Here is a 15,302-nt window from a genome sequence, read left to right as displayed (position 1 = left end):
CCCGTGGTGCAGAGCAGCTGCTGGCGGTGCTGGGGGCTTCAGGAGGCAGAGGGATGGGGGTGAGGCCCACAAATGGTGGAGATGGAGCTCTGGGATGGAAATCAGCGTCCCTTTGGGCTGGCGGGGACGGGGCTGCTGACCCAGATGGCGGTGGCTGTGCAGGCAGGGCAGGTTCTGCCTTCAGGTTCATACGCGCTGGGGACCGGCTCCAGGTGATGCTGGGAGACGTGAGCGTGGTTGTGAGAACCGGCATTTGGGAGAAAACAAGAAAGGATGGAGGTGGGCGAACGCGGGGCTGAGGATCGGCCTCAACACCGGCAGCGGTGCCCGGAGCGGTGATGTCGGGCGGAGCATCTCGGCTCCATCCCATCCCACCCCATCGGTGCCGGCAGGCGCGGGGCCGGGGCGGGGAGCTCCGAGATTCCTCCCCCGCGGGCCGGGGGGAGCCGGGGCGGCGCGGCGCGGCACAGCTCGGAACGGCCCGGCCCCCTGCACCGCCCCGCGCCATGGAGAGCGACCGCGCCGGGCGGGAGCCCCAACGCCGAGCTGCGCCCGGTACGGCTGCGGGGAGCGGGCCGGGTGCGGGATGCGGGCCCGGGGAGGGCGGGGGTGCGGGATGCGGCTCTGCGGAAGGCGGGGGGGGGGGGGTGGTGATGGCCCAGGGCCGCAGCGCGGTGCGGGTGGGGACGCGGGATGCGGCCTCGGTGCTCCGGAGCCGTAGGGGCGGTGGCCGCAAAGCCGGGAGGGTGCGGTGCGGGGCCGGGCGGTGGTTGGGGCCGAGGGGGGTGCGAGGAGCGGAGGGGCCGCCCGCAACGCGGGGCCGGGAGCGGACAAAGCTCGGCGGCGCGGGGCCGCCCCTCCATTTTGGCGGAGGAGAGGAAGAAGGGGGAGGGGAAGGGGGGGAGCGCAGCCCCCGGCCCCGCGGCGCGCTGGAGCCCGTGCCCTTGGGGAGCCCTCCCCGGCGGGGTGCGGGGCATCGTCCCCATCCGCTGCTCTCCGCTCCGCACGGAGCTCTGCGAGGCGGTGCGGGGCGGGGGCGGCCCGGGCGGGGCTGAGCGGCGCCCGTCGGTGCCCTCCCGGTGCCCCGGGCTGAACTCCGGTGCGATCGGGCAGAGGGCGGCGGTCCCGCTTTGCTCCGGGCCGTTCTCCGGCTCTCCCGGCCCCGAGCGGCGCTTTGTGGCACCGCTTCCACCGACGGAGGAAGAGGAGAAGCTCTCCGCTCTCCGCTCTCCGCTCTCCGCTCTCCCCTCCTCTCCCCTCCCCCCCAACCCCCCCGGCCCCGCGCAGCGCCGCGCTGTGATTCATCGGGGCGGGGGAGGGCCGCGTGCCGGCCCGGTGCCGTGCGGCTGTTATCGGGGCGCGCAGAGCCGCATGCCCGCTCCGAGCCGCTCTCGCCCTCCAGCGCTGCAGACATTTTGTCTGCGTCCCACCCGCTGCTCCTCCATCCGCAGCACCGCCGAGCATCGCTGCGCCTTTCGGTTCCCAGCTTCGCTTCGGCTGCCGCCCCAAAGCGCGGCCCGTTGGCGTCGGAGCTTCCCGGGGATGAGGCCGCCCTCGGCTGCGTGCAGAGGAAGCTCCGCTCGGCGCACGGATCCTCCTGCAGAGCGGAGAGCTGCTGGCTGAAGCACATCCTCACCCCTCGGTCGGGTGACCCGAGTGTGCGTTCCTTCCTCACCCTACAGCAGTCCCAGACACAGTGGGTTCCCCTTTCCTGGCCACCAGCGGGATGCAGAACCAGCACGCCGCAGAGCAGAGCGCAGGGCAGGCACAGACGGTGCTTATTTGGGTCCCGTCGGGCTCTCCTGGCACGGGGCAGCAGGGGGTGCGGGGCAGCTGATTGCTTGCCAGCTCCAGCGTTGGGAGCAGGGAGAGCCTGATGGAACCAACGTGATGTGACGTGTGGAGCAGCGATGTGACAGTCACAGTCGCGTGGTGCCACGTCCAAAATAGTTGGTATGGCTCTCAGCTGGCTGTGAGCGGGGCTGGGGACCGAACAGTGCGGCGAAGGCGGCCTCGTGGGATCCCGCAGAGCACCCGGTAGGTGCCCACCTAATAGAGGAGCTGCATTTTGGAGGTGCTCTCCACAAACCCTGCCCCCAGCAGAGCTCAGCCCCTTGCCCTGCCTGCAGTGCTGCTTCTCGGTGCGGTGCCGGCTGCTGTGGGTCACCCCAAGGACGTGGGCACCTCCTGTCGCTGCTCTGCGCTGCGCAGACGGATGGCAGTCAGGTGCTGCCCACACCCCGGCCCTGTGCCCTGTGTCTGGTGTGATGGAGCCCAGGAGCAGCCTGGGCACGTTCTGCTTTCCTCTGGGTATATTTTAAACCCTGGAAACCCCCCAGCTGTGGCCACAAGATCCCATCTCCCAAGTTCCCCTTGTTGCTCTCCAGTTCCCCACATCTCTGTTGGTCACAGCGCCCCTGCACCCTGAGTCTCCGTGCCCCAGAGCAGGGCTGGCCCTAGGCAGGAGCAGAGACCCCTGGATAGGGACGTGCAGGGGACATGCAGGGGATGCTCACTGTCCCCACCACTCAGGGATGTGTGATGCTGCACATTCCCAGGAGCCAAGTGGGAGTGGGCACAGCACGGTGCTGTGGAACGGAGGGGAAAGGGTCTCTGTGCACCCTTGTGAATGCCACAGGGCTCTGGTGGCCTCAGCAGCCCCTGTCCCTGTCGAATACCCATACCTGCTCCATGCAGGTGGCACTGGGAGCTGATGGGGACACAGAGCAGCTCTGGAGGCTCAGCCTTCACCATCTGTTTGCGAGGCTGGTGGTGCTGCTATCAAGATGGGGACACAACTGGAGAGGGGACATGAGTCCCCCAAGGACACGTGTGTATCCCCACCAGGCCATGCAGAGCCATCGGTGGCTTTGGGGCTGAGGTTTGCACCGAGATCTCATCCCTGGGCACCACACAAGCTATCCGCCACCCCAGCCAGGGACGTGGGCCCTGGGGCGGTGGTGGCCAAGCAGCCTGGATCTGTGGTCCCAGCGCTGGGACACCATGGATGAGCTGCACTGCATCCACCTCCCTGTCCCAGATTGGGCTCAGCCCCATCCGCTGTTCCAGCAGCCAGAACCTTTGTGCCAAAATGGACAACCTGGGGATGCTGCGGTGCGGCCGGCCGCTCAGCGGGTATGTGAGGATAAATTGGGGGGAGCCGAGGTGAAGGTGCTGTGCAGCCCCCTCTGCCCTCCCCGCTGGGAAGCCCCCCAGGGCCTCGCTGCAGTGCTGGGCTCAGGCTGCTCGCCTTCTCCAACCCCCCGGGGTTGTGATGTGCTCTCGCTTCATCGCACCGGGAATTGCCTCCGCCTGGCTGAGCAGCGCTGGCCGCGTGCCGGGCAGGAGGTGCCGGTGGCACTCGGTGGCACATGGGTGTGCTGGTGGCACAGGGACCCACGAGAGGAGCCAGGTGGGCTCCGGCACTGCAGCACTCTTCCAGCAGGGCCGGCTGGAGGCACAGCACCTCACCCCACAGCCATCCCAGCATCCCGCTGAGGTCACACTGCTCTGCGCGCAGCGATGTCTCCTCTGCGGGACAACAGGGCTGGGGGCTGTGGGATGCAGTGTTTGGGGCTGGGAGCTGATCCCCTCTGGAATGCCCCAGCGTTGGGTTTCAGGGCAGCTGCTGTGCTGCGGCAGCGACAGGGACAGATGGTGCAGGGCCGCTCCTGGGCTGTGGCTTTTGGGGTTTGTGGCCGTGCCCCACGGCGCTGGGTGCTGCTGTCCCCGTGGCCATCGGGGCGGGACGGATCCTGCCCATGGGCTGCGTGGCAGTTCTGTGCCCTGTGGCGATGGGTGGCTGTAGGGACTCGGTGCTGCTCCTCACGCTGCAAGGATGGGGTGGGATGTCCATCTGCTGCGTGGTGTCAGCCTGAGCGGCGTCCCGGCTCAGCTGGTGGCCCCGTGGGCTGCATTGCTGCAGTGCCTGTGGGTGGGAGCGGGGAGGGGTGGGAGCCCTTGTCTTTTCTGGCTGTGCTGAGGCTGTGGGTGTGTGGGAGCAGGGGACAACCTCCTTCCTGCAGCACAAATAGCCGGAAAGCAGTAGGAGGGCTGATCCTGTGCTGAGCCCATCCGAGGAGCGATGCGCCCACGGGGGGGGTGGTGGTTGGGTGCAGTCCCCCATGCGGTGCAGCTCAGCGCTGTCCCCGTGCTCGTCCAGCTACGGTGTGAAGGAGCGGCGCCGGCCGTGTTTGCACAGCCCATACTTTGCCCCTCTCTGAAGATTGCAGAGAGTTCCACAAACACGGCTGAGCGGTGCGGGACGTCGCCCCGTGGGGAGGATCACACACTTGGGGCCGTGGGTCCCCGGTGTCCTCACTGCAGTCAGAGCTGGGGCCACGCGCACAGCAGTGCCAGTGTTGGTGGTGCCCATGGGGCTGGGCTGGGCAGAAGCACCGACCCTTCCTGCTGCACAGGAATCAGGGCTGTGATCCTAAATGGAGCGCTTGCATGGGGCAGACAGTCTGAGCAGCATGCTGCTCTCCGCAGGGTGCTCTGGCTGCACTGCACCCTGCACGGGTCACCCCCACACGGGTCACCGCTCAGTGCCAGTGGTCCATTTGGGTCCACGCACAACGGAGCAGGCTCTGAGCAGACTCTCAGCCCCACACGCTCGGGGAGGAGTTGTTTTCTCTCAGCGGCGGCGGCAGCCTCGTGTGCATTCCTGGGCCATGAGTTCATGGCTGTGCGCGGGGACACGCACCGTGGTGTGACGTCAGGCCGGCAGCCCGCGCCCATCCTGCACCCATCTTGAGCCCATCCAATACAGCAGAAGCGCCCTGCATCCTCCAGGAAGTGCCTGCCCACACCTCCCCCCCCAGTGCCTGGTGTGGGGTTTTCCCCCTGGAGTGAGGCAGCAGCTGTTGGGGAAGAAGGGAGTTTTGTGGCGGCGGTGCCTGGCAGAGCCGTGTCCGTGTGCTCTGTGCATTGTGCACACAGCACCTGGCGTGGGGCTGCATGGTGACCCCCCCCCCGCCCCGCTGGTGACCCACTGTGCTCTGTGTTGCAGGGAAGACACCGTCCCCGATGGGAGACAGCGTGCTGCCCCCCCCCCTTGGGGACACCGTGCATGGAGACAGCCCCCCACAGCGTGACCGACCCGTCCTCCCCGCTGCGACCCCCTCCCCAATGGCCACCCCCCCACCAGGACAGCTCTGCCCTGTTCCCGCAGCCGTGACCCCCCCAGGACAGCCCGTGTCCCCCATCCCTGCAGCTGTGGCTCCCTCAGCAGAGAGCGTCCCACCCTGGGGTGACAAGACCCCCCCTGCACACCCCCATCCTCGCACTACAGAGCAACCCAAAGAAGAGGCATCATGCAGCACCGCCGGCCAGCCGCCGCCCGTCCCCACTGCCCCGTGCTCAGAGGAGACGCTGCCCCATGGGAGCACCACCGTGGCCCCCACTGCTGGCAAAGGGGCACCCTCCGATGCCAAGAGCCCCCTGGGAAGCACAGCCCAGCCCCCCAAGGACGTGCCCCACAAGGACACACCCTCCAAGGACATTCCCCGCAAGGATATGCCCTCCAAGGATGTCCCCTCTAAGGATGCATCCCCCAAGGACACACCTTCCAAGGATGTCGCCCCCAAGGATGTCCCCCCCAAAGGTGACCGTGCCACTCCAGCTGCCGCATCGCCATCTTCAGCTGCCAGCCCCAGGCCCAAGCAAGGTGAGTGTTCTGGAGAAGGGAGAAGGGGGTCTGCCTCACTGCTCACGTGGGGCTCCTCGTGTCCCCTCATTCTGGGGTGCAGTTTGTTTTGCTCTGACTGTGTCTCCCTGCAGCAGATGCTCAGAAGGCCCAGGCACGGCACAGGCAGGCGAAGGAGCGGCGAGAGGAGCGGGCCAAGTACCTGGGTGAGGAGTGGGGCTGGGAGGGAAAGTGGATGTGAAGGGGCGGGCGGGAGAGCTAAGGAGCTTGGCTGGGTCATGGCAATCCCATTAGCTGCTATTAGTGCAAGCGCTGCACTTGCAGGTTTATCCCCCCTGGGCACGCTGCACAACGTGGGGGTTCCCCAGGCCCACGGCATCCCACATCTGGGTGGGTTCCAGCAGGCAGCGATGTGTGGGGCTGTGGATGTGTGGGGCTGCACAGCCCCCGCGCCGCCCATGGGGCCCCCTCGTCCCCGCGCTCTTTCCACCCTCATTCCCCCATTGTTTCCCTGAGCGGCTCCGCGGGCTCCCGGCTCCCTTTTGTCCTCTCCCTAACTCCTCCCTGCCACCACGCTGGTTGCAATGCTGCCGGCCCCATGCGCCTGGGGAACCCTCAACCCTCAGCCCCATGCCGCTGCCACGCATCCCCACCACGGCCGTGGGGCTCTCTGTGTACATGGGGCGCTGCATCCCCCCGGCCGGGCTGTGACCCCTCCACGTGGGCTCCCCCCGGCAGCGGCCAAGCGGGCGCTGTGGCTGGAGAAGGAGGAGAAGGCCAAAGTGCTGCGGGAGCGGCAGCTGGAGGAGCGCCGGCGGCGGCTGGAGGAGCAGCGGCTGCGGGCAGAGAAGCGCCGTGCGGTGCTGGAGGAGCGGCAGCGGCAAAAGCTGGAGAAGAATAAGGTGGGGAGGGGATGGGAACGCTCCCCACGGGGTCTCCAGCAGCACACCCGGGGGTCCTTGGGCACATCTGTGTTGCCCTAGGGTGGGCATCACGGCCCCATCACCCTGTGAAGGTCCCCATCTCTGAGCCCGTCCCTCTCCCGGACAGGAGCGCTACGAGGCGGCCATCCAGCGCTCGGCCAAGAAGACGTGGGCAGAGATCCGGCAGCAGCGGTGGTCGTGGGCAGGGGCCCTGCACCAAGGTTCTGCCGCGCACAAGGATGGTGAGTGCACGAGGACGGGGCTGAAGGGATGGCAAACGCAGCGCCTGCAGTGCTGCCCTGCCGCCACGTCGCTCTGCCGCCCCTCGTGCTGTGCTGTGGCCCAGCGGGACCCCACGGCTCCTCCCTGTTCCCGTGGCACTGCGTCCCCTGGGCTGTGCTGCTTGCGCCCATCTGCGGTCACTGCGTTGCGTGGGGCGAGTGACGTTTGGGCTTGGAGCCGCGCGAAGGCATCGCTGTGTTGTTGGTGGCGTTAGGCTGCGTGTTGTGGTGCGTCCCCACGTCACCCGGCTGCACGTGGGGTGGCTCTTGGTGCCAATGTGGGGGTGAGCAGGGCTGCGTGCTCCCGGTGCGCGTGGCTGGGCCGTGCGGGATGCTCAGTGTGGGGCTCCTCTCCGTGGGGACTCTGTGCTGGGGCTGCACCCTGGCTGCTGAGGGGACGGGGCTGTGCCGTGGCAGATGGGCAGCGTTGTGTCCCCACGCCCTGAGTGCTTCGTGCTGTGGGGTGGCTGCGTGTGCGGCGCTGGGTGCTGGCGGTGCACGGTCAGGATGCACGCAGGTGCTTTGTGCCCCTCTGTGAGTCGTGGAGCGTTCGGGGACAGATGCACTTCTGCTGTATGGGGCTCCCTGCCACTTCTGTGTAGGTGTCCCCAAACCTGGCTGCTGCCTCCTCCATCGGTGGGCTCTGGCTGCCCGGCCAGGGCTGAGGGCTCTGCTTTCCTGCTGCCCCCCACCCCATGTTGCTGTAGGGTCCTGGTGTGAGCACCATCCTGTGTCCGTCTGCCCCTGAGCCACTGAAGTCCCCTGGCTCCAGGACTGCGTTTTGGGGACACCATGGTGGCAGTGCCGTGCTCCCCAGAGCTGAGATCCTTGCATGCCCCCGTATGACACAGGCACTGTGCCACACAGCCCATCCCGACCACCAGTGTATCATGTCCTCCCACCGCCCTGCAGCCCCACTGCCCCACATCAGTGCATGCTGCATGCAAGGAGCAGCCCCCGCCCCGGTCTGTAATGCCCTGTGTCTTTTCCCTCCTCCAGGTGCGAGCCGCTGCTCGGTGTCTGCCGTAAACCTCCCCAAACACGTCGACTCTATAATCAACAAGCGGCTCTCCAAATCCTCTGCCACCCTCTGGAATTCTCCCAGTAGAAGTAAGAGCCCTTTGCATGGCCCTGCAGTGCAGGGGGGCACAGCTCAGCCCCCGCCCCACGTAGGGACCCCCCAGCCCCTGCTGTGCCTTTGCACAGTGCCCACAGAGAGGAGGAGCTGTGTGCTGTTTGCTTTGGAGGAGGCTGGAGCTTTGGAGGAGGCTGGCGCCAGCTCCTTGCCCGGCCACGGAGAGCGGCTGGGAGGTGGAGGGAGCCAGGATGGCACTGGGAGCCCTATGGCTTCTAGCCAGGGCTGCAAGATGCATCTCGCACCACCTCTGCAGGGCTGGTGCTCACTGTGACACCTCGGAGTGCCTTGAGGCTGCTGTTGGGTGCAGCACTGGGTGCCCCTCAGGGGTTGTGGGTGCAGTGCTGGGTGCCATGAGGTCACTCAGATCCGGGCGAGCTGCTGGAGCCGTGGGGCTGCGTGCTGTTGTGCTGCTGAGTTGCCTGGCGATGGGCGTGCGCCGAATGGTATAAATAGATGGAGCAGCTGATGCGGGCGGCTCTGACGGCCTCATGCTGGGGCTCAGCCAGGGGGGGCACACGGGGCTGTGCTGAGCAGCCAGCGCCTGGGCTGGTGCTGGACACAGCACCCAGTGTTGCTCCAGTCTCTGTTTTGTCCCCTCCCAGCAGCAGAGCGGGGTACTGCGTTATTTTGATGGCGAGGAGCACAGGGTTGCTGTCTTTGTGGTGCTGTCCACGTGGTCGTGGGGTGTTTGGTGCCAGCAGCGCAGTGCAGATGGCAGTGACCCCGTGCCCAGCTGGGCTAGCAGCATGCCTGGGGGCCACCATCCCCTGGGAGCCACGAGCCCAGCCCAGCTCCTGTGACTGCGTGGTGGCCTCAGCCCCTCTCCCTTGGTGCAGGGGCACACAGTGGCTGCCCTGCAATGCGCCGGGGGCTCAGTGTCACTGGCACAGGGTGCATGGAATGCTGCTGTGGGCACATGTCGTCGTCCTGCCTCAATGCTGTCTGTGTGCCACGTGTGGTGCCTTGGCTCTCAGTGCGAGAAGTGGGGATCTGGAAGCCCTGGGGCTTGAGCAGAGGGATGGTGTCAGTGCTGCAGGGCTCAAAAGAGTGCTGAGGGCTCTTCTCCTTCTGCAGACCGCAGCCTGCAGCTGAGCCCCTGGGAGAGCAGCATAGTGGACCGGCTGATGACACCCACGCTGTCCTTCCTGGCACGCAGCCGCAGCGCCGTGACACTGGCCGGGAATGGCAAGGAGCAGGGTGAGCATGGGGGGCACGGAACTGCGTGGGGCAGGGGGTTGGGAGCGCTCCATGGTGGGAGCCCACAGCCACCGGCCCCATCCCCGCAGTGCCTGTGTGCCCCCGCTCGGCCTCTGCCAGCCCCCTCAGCCCCTGCCACAACCATCGCCTGCCGCACCGCTGCTGGGAGCGGCGGAGGGGCACTGCTGGCAGCCCCGATGTGACACCGCGTCGCCGTGCCGAGTCCTCACCGGTGAGTGCCACCTTCTGCTGGACACCCCGTGCCCGACTCCCGGCCAAGCTCAGCGGTGTGGTACTGATGCTCTCTCTCTATGATTGGCACAGAAGAAGAAGGAGAAGAAGGAGAAGGAGCGGGAGAATGCCAAGGAACGCAGTGCGCTGTCCCGCGAGCGCAGCCTCAAGAAGCGGCAGTCACTGCCTGGCGCACAGCCCCGGCTCCTGCCCACATCTGACAGCAGGTTGGGACCTGGCACTGCACGCTGCCCAGCCCCAGGGCTATGGGGACCCTGCTAATATCTCTTCTTGCTCTGCTTGCAGCCCCGGCCCCAAGAACCGTCCCTCATCCCCAGCCACCCCCAAAACCCGCCCAGCATCCCCCAGCCCAGCTCTGGCCTCACCCCACAAGCCGCCCCTGCCCCGCAGTGCCCACTCCTCCCCCAAGGTGCGGGCCAGGGCGCGGGATGAGCGGGGTGAGCAGGATGGCCAGGCCAAGGGGCGCGAGAGGAAGGAAGAGGAGAAGGGCCCAGCCACCCCCGAGCCCCCCAGGGTTCCCACGGAGCCGGCAGCAGGTAGGTACATGGTGGTTAGGGGTCAGGAGGAGTGGGAGCGGCACTGATGCTGCTCATATCCCACAGCCCCCTCGACTCCCGCAGCCCACAGCCCCCCCAGCAGACCCTCGGCCGGCACTACGGACCGGGAGGAGGCCGCCCGACTGCTGGCAGAGAAGCGACGCCAGGCCCGCGAGCAGCGGGAGCGCGAGGAACGGGAGCGCCGGGAGCAGGAGGAGCAGGAGAGGTGAGTGCGCAACCATGGACCTCACCCAGGCCCCGGTGCCCCCCCACCTCACTGAGGGCCACCTCTGTTCCCACAGGCGGCTGCAAGAGGAAAGGGCACGGCAGGCGGCGGAGGAGCAGAGCCGCAGGGAGGCCCTGGCACGGCAGCGAGAGGAGGAGCGGCAGCTGCAGGAGGAGCGCGAGGCCCAGGAGAAGGCACGGGCAGAACGGGAGGAGACGGAGCGGCTGCAGAGACAGGTGTGAGGCAGGGGGGAGAAGGAGGGATGGGGGCAAGGATGGGATGTGGGATGAGGTGAAGCCTGTCCCCACCGTTCCCTCTTCACCTGTCCCTGCTGTCCTTGCAGAGAGAAGAGGCCGAGGCGAAGGCACGCGAAGAGGCTGAGCGGCAGCGCCTGGAGCGGGAGAAGCATTTCCAGCGTGAGGAGCAGGAGCGGCTGGAGAGAAAGAAGGTAAGGGCTGGGGGCACTGCTGAGTGCGTTTCATGCTGGGGGGTGCCCAGTGCATGGCGCAGGTCCTGCTGGGGAGGGCTGCATCAGCCCCTGTCTGCCCCGCAGCGCCTGGAGGAGATCATGAAGCGGACGCGCAAATCGGATGCAGCAGATGCCAAGGTGGGTGCCTGTCCTGCACGCCCTGCCCTGAGCTGCCTGGGGACAGCAGGCACCGTGGAGCCCTCACTGCTCTCCTTTCCCTGCAGAAGAAGGAAGACAAGAAGATAGTGAACGGGAAAGCAGTTGAGCAGGAGCACAGCACAGGTACACAGCTCCCTCCTGCTTCAATACTGGAAGTCCCCAGAGCCCCTGCCCCCTTCCTGCTCCCTGAGCCTTGGGGCTGAGTGGGGCTCTGCTCGTGTCTCCAGGTGGTGAGAAGAGAGCAGGGCCGATGCCAAAGGCAGAGGAGCTGCCGGAGACGGAAACACCGAGTGCAGGGACGCTGGGGACACTGAAGGGCCCGGCAGGCGAGGGGCTGCAGCCCAGGTGAGCACAGGGGTGGAAAGGGGGCTGCAGGCTGGCAGGACCCCAACTCAACCCGACCTGTTGCCCCACAGTTCTCCAGCCAAGGATGTGGCAGCCCCAGTTGTGAATGGCGTGCAGCCCAGCAAGCACGAAAACGGCTTCTCAGGCACCGAGGGCTCCTCAGAGCTGCTGGAGCTTTCCCACCACGGTGGCAGCCCCAGCAGCATCATCCCGTTCGGCGACAAGGAGCCCTTCCTCAAGCAGGCAGTGGTCAAACCCCCCCAGGTCACAGGTGAGGGGCGGGGGAGCCGATTTGGAGCAGGGGGCGATGACACCTCAGCTCTGACGGTAGCTCCTGTGCCCACAGAGGTGCTGTGAGGCCCGGCCCTGGCTGATGTCCCCACGGAGCACCGCGCAGACCCATAGCTGTTGTCAGAAGGAAACACCTCGCTGCTCTCCTCCGCCCACCCGGCCATGCCACGAGGAGCCCAGGCAGCGCGAGGCTCCAACATGGCAGCCGCCAGCCCTGCGCCCACACCGGGGCCTCCTGGTTTCTCAGTTGTTTTTATTTCGTTTTGTTCTTTTTTTTTAAAAAAAAAACAAAAACAAACAACCATGCACCTTATCAGCCTGCCGCCCCTGCCCACCGCCCGCCCGAGCCACCCCAGACGTGTGCTGTCATACTGTGGTTATTTAATTCGCTGGGTACAATGTATGTGAATACTGTAAATAGCGCTCGGCCGACAGCGGGGGGGCTCGGGGCCGCCCGTCCCCTTTGTCCCCACGCATGTCTGCGTGCACCCGGGGCTGGGCCGGGCCCACGCTGCTCTCCGTGCCGTTGTGACAGTGTTATGCATCCGGACAACCTCTACGAACAATAAAAGTGGACAACCACGCAACGCAACGCCTCGCCTCCTTGCGGCCCGGGGGTGGGGTGGGCGGCGGGGAGGGGCGGCCCCTCAGGGCAGGGCGCGAACCGACAGCATCGGCACCGCCGCCATTTCCCGGCCTGCCTTCCCGCCGGAAGCTGCGCCCTCTTGGTGGCGTGATGGGTGAGCAAGGGAGGAAGCGGAAGTGACGTCACATCCCCGCGCAGGGCTCGCTGGGATATGCAGTTCATCCCGCCCCGCTAGCGGTGGAGCGCCGTAGGGGTTCGGACTGCGCCTCCCGGCAGCCTCTGCGTGCGGGCGGCGGGCGGGCGCGAAGCGGAAGTGCGTGAGGAGGAGGTGGAGGCGCCTGGCCGCTGAGGAGGCCGCAGGCGGAGTTGGGTCCGGTGAGTGCCGCGGGCCCAACGTGGCGCCGCCCTTCCCTCGCTCCGCCGTCGGCCCCTTCCCCTCTTTCTCCTCCCGTCCCGCGGGCACGACGCGCACGGGCCGTTCTCGTTCTCCCCTCCTGAGCCGGGCCTTGCTCGCCGCCCCTCCCCTCCCTCCCCCCCAATCCCGGGCCTCACCGCGGCGACCCCCCCCCCCCCCCCCCCCCGCCCATCCCAGCTCCGGGCCCCACGTGCTGCCCGCGGAGCCCCGGGCGGTGCTCAGGGCGCTCCCGGAGATCTCCGGAACCCTCGTGCCCGGGCCGGGCCCCGCGCCGCCTCCTGGCGGCACACGGCCGGTTGGGGCCGTTCCAGGCACAGGCCTTTCCGCGGCGCCTCATCCGGGCTCCTCGACCCGGGGATTCCCGTTTTCCGCCCGAGCCTTGCCCTGTAGCCGGCCTCTGGGCGCTTTCTCCCATCATCGGGATCGCCCCGCGGGCGGATGGGCCCGGGGGGGAGGAAGGGGATGGGCAGCGCTCGGAGCCCTTAAGCGCTGACTGCACGGTGGGTTTGGTAGACGGAGGGGTTCTGTGGAGTTGGGTGATGCCGTGCCGTAGCTCTGGGCACAGAAACACGTGTGTGCCTCGAATCGCCTTTTTCTCTAATTTGAGAGTGATCCTAACTTGATTTGCTTGGGAGAGATTAATTTTCCAGACTCCTTTAAAGATATTTTGAAATCTTCACAGGATAATTAGTGCTGTAATTGTCTCCTGTACAGCTTTCTAAATACGTGTGATGCGATAAGTTCAGGAGAAGGGCTGTTTGGCACCTTGAGAAGTGCAGGGTGAGCTGTTTGCCACACGGGGTGTGCCGGGTTAGGGATTGCACAGTGCTTCCTCCTTGCCCATCTGGCAGGAGTGCTCCTCTTTTAGGCTGGGTGTAAGAGAAGTGCTTGTCTTGGTGTGCCTTAATGCATCTTACCCAAACGTGCATTATTGAAGAGAGCAGTATGCCCAATTGCTTGGGAAGCATTGTAGATGTACATTAGCTGAATGTGGGGAAGGAAGAGGGCCTCTGTCAGCTGCTGCTTCAGCGTTGTGTGCATGAGGCTGCTGGGTCACTCAGCAAGCTTCCCAAAGAGCACAGCCAGCTCAATCACCCAATTACTCTCTGCAAGGAACTCCTGCAATATTCCTTCCCTCTAGTAGCAAGGGCAGATCGTTAATTAATATAATTTATGAGAAGGCTGATGTGAAACTTTAGGTCTGTTTCCAACGTGTCTTTCGTTTTTTGCTCCTGGCAAGTGCTGTGGCTGAGGAGGACTTCTGTGTGGGTGTTGGTTGTGGAACCTGATTTCCGTTTGTTTGAGAAGCGTTGGCTTTTGGAAATTGCAAATTGCCTTCAAGGGAGTGCGTTGTAGAGGCTGGAAAAATGGTTACTGAGGCATAGCAGAGTGTTTGGAGGAACTCAGCAGTTCTGAATGCTCACTCTGTCGCTTTGCAGGGGCTTAGCACAGTGAGGCAGCAGCTGGCTTTGTGAGCTGCGTTACTTGTTAGGCCATCTAACTGCAGATCAAGTCAGGTAGTTAGCAAAGAAAGCTGTCAAAAAATTCAGGCTTTTGTGATCCAGAGTACTTGGCAGGCTCCAGGGCCTTGTGATCATATCTGATTTCCTGTTGGATTCTTATATTTTAGTTTCACATTCTCCTTAGTGTGAACTTCTTGTTTCAGCTAAATTAGGAGTAGGGAGAGGCATGTATAACAAATTAGTTTTCTGAGTTACCTCAGAAGGCCTTAAATTAGCACAGCCTGCTAAAAACGTAGCTCTCAAGGCAGTACTCTAGCAGGTAGGCCTCAGTGTCCTGAGATACTACTGAGTTTTATGCACTTGTACGTATGAGAACATGGGATTTGTGAGCGCTGCTGTCAGCACAGCAGGGAGCTGCGGAGTTCTGGGGGCTGAGCTGCAGCACTGCTCAGTTCTGCACTTCCCACCTGGGTTTTCCTCACAGGACGTGGTGCTGTGTGGACTTGCAGGCCTTTCAGTTAGCCTCCTTTCTCACCCAGGCATAAAGAAGTGAGAAGCTCTTGATGCTTACCTGGTAGTTTACAGTGAAAAGGCGACCTGGCTGCACCAAGGACACGCTGTAAGTTCCTCCTGGTATCTCTCGAGGGTGTTGCTGTAGGGGAGCAGAGCAGTGGTGGATCTGGCTGCTGCGTGGCGTGCCTGTAGCTGACGGCAGCAGGTGTGTGCTGTGTTCAATCCATGCCCGTCTCTGCTTGTGGCTCCTTGTCTGTAGAAGTGTCTGTGTTTATGCTGGTGCCTTTCTGCTCTTTTCATTCTTAGTTCTGTGTTGCTTTACACAGTCTGTTGTGGGGGAAAAACCGGACCATAGTTCATTCCTCCAGCAAGGGCTGCCTGGGCAGGTTTCTGTGGGCTCTTTAGTGCTGCTGTTCTGTGTGCAGAGACTCCAGGAGCAGCCCTGCACCTCTGGAGTGAACTTCTGAGCTTCTAATTCTACCCTGACTAAAGGATCTGCACTGCAAACTACATAGGCATCCTACCCTCAGGGTCATGATAATGTGATTTAGCTGTCTGCTGTTTTCCGCAGCTTATTTAAGCCAGGAAGCTTTATGAACTCTGTTTAAGAAAACATTTTGTCATCCAGGTGAAGCCAGGTCTGTGTCCAGTGAGTTTGTTAGTGATTTTTGAGATCGGTGTGCTGCAGAGGAGCATGGTTGATGCTGTTAGGAAGCAAAAACATTCCGTGCACAAAGCACCAGGATATGAGTGCTCAGCCATGCAAGTCAGCAGATTCTGCTTTATTTTTTTTTCTTTCTCACCCTTTTTGGTTCTGTGTTGGCAAAATGGCACTTAGCCGTGTCTGAACTTGTTACTGCT

At 64.4% G+C, this 15,302-nt stretch overlaps 1 protein-coding gene across 1 annotated transcript; it reads left to right on the top strand.

Moving 5' to 3' along the window:
• Positions 1-401: 401 nt before the first annotated feature.
• On the top strand, positions 402-15,021 carry MAP7D1 (MAP7 domain containing 1; the record flags this gene model as incomplete). The annotated part of the gene is made up of 20 exons (XM_079546155.1): positions 402-555; positions 5,012-5,668; positions 5,782-5,853; positions 6,386-6,549; positions 6,698-6,812; positions 7,851-7,961; positions 9,064-9,186; positions 9,276-9,418; positions 9,511-9,644; positions 9,724-9,974; positions 10,041-10,200; positions 10,277-10,436; positions 10,544-10,648; positions 10,754-10,807; positions 10,894-10,951; positions 11,056-11,173; positions 11,245-11,444; positions 12,327-12,425; positions 12,856-12,965; positions 15,013-15,021. The coding sequence occupies exons 1-20, from the start codon at positions 507-509 to the stop codon at positions 15,019-15,021; spliced, it is 2,892 nt and encodes a 963-aa protein (XP_079402281.1). The 5' UTR covers positions 402-506.
• Between the last annotated feature and the right edge of the window lie 281 nt (positions 15,022-15,302).

The sequence above is a fragment of the Tetrao urogallus genome (genome assembly GCF_951394365.1).
Source record: "Tetrao urogallus genome assembly, chromosome: 23".
Taxonomy (NCBI): Eukaryota; Metazoa; Chordata; class Aves; order Galliformes; family Phasianidae; genus Tetrao; species Tetrao urogallus.
Note: the sequence above shows the minus strand (reverse complement) of the source record. Positions and strands in the feature narration are given on the sequence as shown.